Raw genomic sequence first — 5,248 nt, 5'->3', positions numbered from 1 at the left:
ATATGGTGGATATGTTTGTGGCAAGATTGACTTAGAATGAAGAATTAGTAAATTTGATGACAATTTTCTCAAGAATATTGATTTTTATCATGTCAGTCTCTAACTTGGAAATACAGTATAGATTCAGGCAGTTATAAATGAGATTAACATTGGTCCCTTCTTGAAATCAGACTTTGCCCAGTGAATTTCTTTTTTGTGTACACAGATATATCACATGTCACTGAACTCTCCTTCTCAAAGCCATCCAGAAGGAGAGCTGAAAACCACAGCAAATGATTCTTGATCTGTGTTAGTCTAAGTTGCAGGTGAAATCAGTAAATCATTTGCTGCATGGATTTTAGCTACAATGGGAGAAACATTTTGCCTGAGAAAACTCAATAATTTGGTGCTCATATCTTTCACTTTAATATGGAGCTCTATGTAAATTCACTACTTTAAAAAGAAAAAATATTCTGAGGTATATACAATCCCTTTAGTGAGGATTTCATCAGCAACGAATTTCCTCTCCAAATACCAAGTCAGCTTAGACATAAAATAAAAGTAGAGATATGTAGGAGCCAAAATACCTCTTTAATAATTGAGAGGTCAATACTGATGAGAAAAAATTTGTTCACAGGAAGTTGAACTTCTAACGACCATGTCCTCAGACCCATACAGTCAACAGCAATGGAGCCTGAAAGTCTAGCTTAGTGTTTCTCAACTTGTAGATTGCAATAGCTTTAGGGTATGAAAGAACTTTTCTCAGAGGTCACATATCAGATATTCTGCATTTTTGATATTTACTTGATTCATAACAGCAGCAAAATTTCAGCTGTTAAGTAGCAATGAAAATAATTTTATGATCGAGGGTCACCAAATCATGAGGGTAGCAACATTAGGAAGATTTTGAATCACTGGTAGCTGAGAGTATGCTCTCAGTGAACAGCTCAATTTCAAGGCATAAGGTCACTATGCTTTGGTCCTTTACTTTCTTTTTTTAATTTTATTTTTTTTTACAATTAATTCACTATATACCCTGATTGAAGCCCCCTGCCTAAACTCCTCCCAGTCCCACTGAAAGGCGGAGTCCTCTGCCATCTGCCCATAGCTTATCAAGTCTCATCAGGACCACCTGGATCCTCTTCCTTTGTGGCCTAGCAAGGCCACATCAACAAGGGCAAGTGATCACAGAGTAGGCAACAAAATTCATGAGAGAGGCAGCCTCTGCTCCTCTTACTCAGGGAGCCACATAGATACTGAGCTACCAATAAGCTACATCAGAGCAGGGGGTCTAGGTCATCTACATGCATGGACCCTGGAGGTGCACCATTCCCTGCAGGACCACCTGGGCTGAAACTTTTTATATTTGTTGGTCTCAGCGTACAAAATGGGCAAAAGAATCTTCACCACCTCTATATCTGAAAAGGGCTGATATAGAAAATATATTAATAACTCTAGAAATTAAAAAACAACAAATCAGGTAATTGAAAAATAAGGTACAGAGCTAAATAGAGGATTCTCTGTAGAGGAATATAAAATGGCAGAGAAACATTTAAAGAAATGCCCAATGTCTTTAGTCATGAGAGAGAAGCAAAACAAAACAATGCTGAGATTTCATCCTACACCCAGCAAAATGGCTAAGATCAAAATCTCAAGTGACAACACATGCTGGAGAGGTTGTGGAGAAAGGGTATACCTCCTCAACTGCTGGTGGGAATGTAAACTTGTACAAAACTTTGGAAATCAATCTGGTGCTTTCTCAGACAATTATGAATAGTTCCAGCTAATATTGCATAGAAATAAATACAAAATATACTCAAGCATGCAACAAGGAAATTTGTTCAACCACGTTAGTAGCAGCTTCATTCATAATAGCCACAACCTGAAAGCAACCCAGATGTTCCTCAACAGAGGAACAGATACAGAAATTGTGGTACATTTACACAATGGAATATTTTTAAGCAATTAAAAAAAAGGAAATCATGAAATTTGCAGACAAATGGTGGAATCTAGAAAAGCCCCACTCTGTGACTCCTGTAGACGAGTCCTTCTCTGATTGGCTCTTGGTCTGCTCCTCAAATAGACCTCACTTCCAATCAAGGCCCTTGCCCTCTCCAAACAAGACTTCCCTACATTGCTTGGGATTAAGGTTGAGTCCTAAGGGTGTGTCAGCATTTCAGCCAGAGGGCTTTTCAGGGGTGTTTGTGTTCCAGCCCCAGCAAGCATCCCATGAAGATCTCTAGGTGTGACCTTCCCATTGCCAGGTTGCAGGACTGAAATTCCTCTAAAACTGCCTCCCTCCACCAATCCGTGTTGCTTTTTACCAAGGAAGACTCAAGAGCCACCTGCTCGGGGAAATCCCACTAGCTCAGAGAGACAGGGAGAGCACCCAGCTGACCTTGAACTCAACTGAGGACACAGAAGGAGTGAACCCTCACCCCATCCCCTTCACCAGGCTGTCCTAAGGACCATCTGATTCAATCTCTCTCCTTCCTGGCATCTCTTTCAGCTGAATGGAAACATTTTGCTGGGGTTCAGTCTTCCAGCACAGACTATCACCAACTCCCCTAAACTAGTGGATAAATCCACCTGAAAATTCATGCCTTCATGCCACCTTCCCCTCGAACATCAGTAACCTCAGCAAATGTCCATTTCAGGATCTAGGTCTTTCCATCTGTCTGTTTCAGGAACTCACTGTCCTCTTTCAGTCAGGTTGATGAGCTCTTCCTGCACCAGGGCATGGCGGTTGTGGAGCTGGCTGTGGTGTTGGTGTTGTGTGTGTGTTTGTGCGGGGGCTGTGGGTGGTATCAACTTTCCGGGTGGGACCATGGCTCTGGGTTGCCCTCTATCTGCCTCCTTTCCTTCCTTGAGTAGAGGCTTTCATGGGGAATCCTCTCTCACTGGGGATGGGCTCCTTTGCAATTTGATGGAACCCTTAGGCTCTGCTCACCTGTGGAAATATAGGCAAAAGCTGCTTCTCTGAGCGTCCCATTACCTGAAACCCATCCCACTGTTTTGAAAATCCCATTGAAGAATGGAAGCTCACACTCATCATCATGTTTTCCTACAATCCAGGGACTTTAAACAGCAGTTGTCTGCCTGGTTGCCAATCAGGAAATTTCAACTTAAAAAACAAAACAAAACAAAACACAATGGTCTGTATTTGTGGGAGTTCCCGCTCCCTGTTTCTGTTTATTTAGAATCTCCGTTTTGTGTACACCAAACATCTGTCACTCCTTTCTCCCATACCATACAGCAATGTTCCCTCAGAGAAGGAACTACCAACAGGTGGCAGATCCTAGTGCCCTCCCCTGTCCCCTCCCCACCACACCGTGAGTGCAGTCTCAGCCCAGCTTTGCATCCAACACGAGGCCAGAGAGGACGTTCAGGTCCATCGTGGATGGATAAGTTAGCAGAATCTGGTCAATCTTCCGTTTCTGCTCACAGTCCGGGAAGATGCTCATCAGTGCCTCCCTCAACTCGCTGGTCTCTGCCAAAGATCTCTGTGCGGGCCTGGCCACTTTCTGCTGCATCCTGGGCAGTGTGACCGGGACAGTGAAGAGCTGTTGCTGAGGAAGCCCAGGGCTTGGAAAGGCTCCGTGGTTCTGGGGTGGTGGCCAGTGGCTGGGGCTGGGGCTGGGGCTGGGGCTGGGGCTGGGGCTGGGGCTGGGGCTCCTGAGGACAGAGTCCAAAGTGCTCATGCCTGGCGGGTCGTTGTCATCAACCAGCTGCTTGTCTGGAGGAAAGAGGTCCTTTTGAAGAAATTCTTCCAGCCGAGGTCCGTGCCTTCCCAGAGGGTCATCAGGAACCATAAATATGTCTCCCACGAACGTGTACTGAAGCAGTCTCCTGGCAACGATTTCTCTCCAGGACGCCGACTCAGTCACAAACTCTCTCAGGTTATCATTGGTCACAATGATCCCCCCGGTCTTCTCTGCCAGGTGCAGTAGAAACCTGTCATCATGAGAAGAGATTCTTTCTCGGGAGACCATCCGGGCAGGAGTCAGAGCCACTATGCCGAGCTCCTGGAGCTGGCCCAACAGGTGCTGTTCCATGACATGAGGATCCCGCCTCCTTCTCCACTGCGGGACAAACACGGTGATGTTTCTGTTGCCAAGCTTCCAGAAATACTCCACGGCGAGGGCTATTCCGCGGCAACTGAAGAACTTTCTCAGGCCGTGGGCCATGGCCACGTTACTCCCGTCTATCACCACATGCTTCAGATCTGCTCTGCCGGGCTCATTTCTCAAGGCCAGACTGTATGGGGTCTTGAGGGCCTCTTGAAATCTCTGAACCCCTGTGACTGAGGCAGTGGGGTCCTCAGAGGATCGGCCCAATGCTGCGGATCCTGTCCCTGAAGGACACAACCGGGGCTGCTGAAGGAGCGGGTCAGAAAGTAGGGGGCATCTCGGCTTAGGCTCAGGCGAGCCCCCTGAGCAGGAATGCTTTCCACGGGGAGGCTCCTTAGATTCTGCAAGCACAGGTCCCGCAGGTTGTTGAAAACCCTTGTCAGGTGTTCCTCCCTGGGCCAATGGGAAAGGTGGTGGGGGTCGCTGCCCCTGTTCGGTTTCCTTCAGAGCCAGCGGCGACTCAGGTTTCACGGGCTGTCCATTCCGGCCCCCTGACCCATCACGTACCCTAGTTTCTCCTTCGAGGGCCTTCGGTTCTCTCACTTCCCCTCTCTCGTGTCTCTGTAGCCTCAGTAACATCACAGCTAATTTCGCTTGCTGCACGACTACCACTTCTTGCAGTAGTGCTGCTTTTCCAAAGGCTGTTGAGGCGCGTTCTTGTTGGGCACATATTGGTCCAAGCTTCTTGGAGAGAAAGTAGAGAAGGACGGCTGCAAGGGCAAGTGCAAGCAGGCTGGTGATCGTGATGGTGATCAAGGCCCAAAGAACTGCCGCCATGGCTTTCCCAAGGAACCCCTCAAGGCCGTCAGTTTCCCCCCTCTCCAAAATGGAGCCTCCTATGTGTTCTCCAGCAGGAGAGGGGTGAAACAGATGCATCCTCTGCAGAGGATCCCAGGGAATGTCTCCTCCTCCAAGGCTCTACCTCAGACGTCTGCTCTCCTCTGAGATCTTTCTGTCAGATGTCCTCTGCCTCCTGAAACCTTGGTTGGTTCTCTCCTTCCCGATCAGGTTGGGTTCCACTGCAAACACTTCTGGTCCCTTCTGACTCTCGGGATTCACGTGCCTCTCTTCACCAGCACAGAACCGCACTCAGAAAATCAACAATGGGTGGTGGGTTGCTGGAGGGAAGGGGGTGGGGT

The 5,248-nt window shown here is 47.5% G+C and overlaps 1 protein-coding gene across 1 annotated transcript; it reads right to left on the bottom strand.

Moving 5' to 3' along the window:
* Positions 1 to 3,323: 3,323 nt before the first annotated feature.
* LOC129671980 (NEDD4-binding protein 1-like) lies at positions 3,324 to 4,886 on the bottom strand. The gene has a single exon (XM_055601150.1). It carries the CDS (start codon positions 4,884 to 4,886, stop codon positions 3,324 to 3,326), a length of 1,563 nt encoding a protein of 520 aa, XP_055457125.1.
* Positions 4,887 to 5,248: the final 362 nt, after the last annotated feature.

This window comes from Psammomys obesus, unplaced genomic scaffold, assembly GCF_907164565.1.
Source record: "Psammomys obesus unplaced genomic scaffold, mPsaObe1.curated_primary_1811, whole genome shotgun sequence".
NCBI lineage: Eukaryota > Metazoa > Chordata > Mammalia > Rodentia > Muridae > Psammomys > Psammomys obesus.
Note: the sequence above shows the minus strand (reverse complement) of the source record. Positions and strands in the feature narration are given on the sequence as shown.

Bases quoted from the DNA above. Each gene is read 5' to 3' on its own strand.
- LOC129671980 (XM_055601150.1), bottom strand. From the start codon at position 4,886: ATGGCGGCAGTTCTTTGGGCCTTGATCACCATCACGATCACCAGCCTG.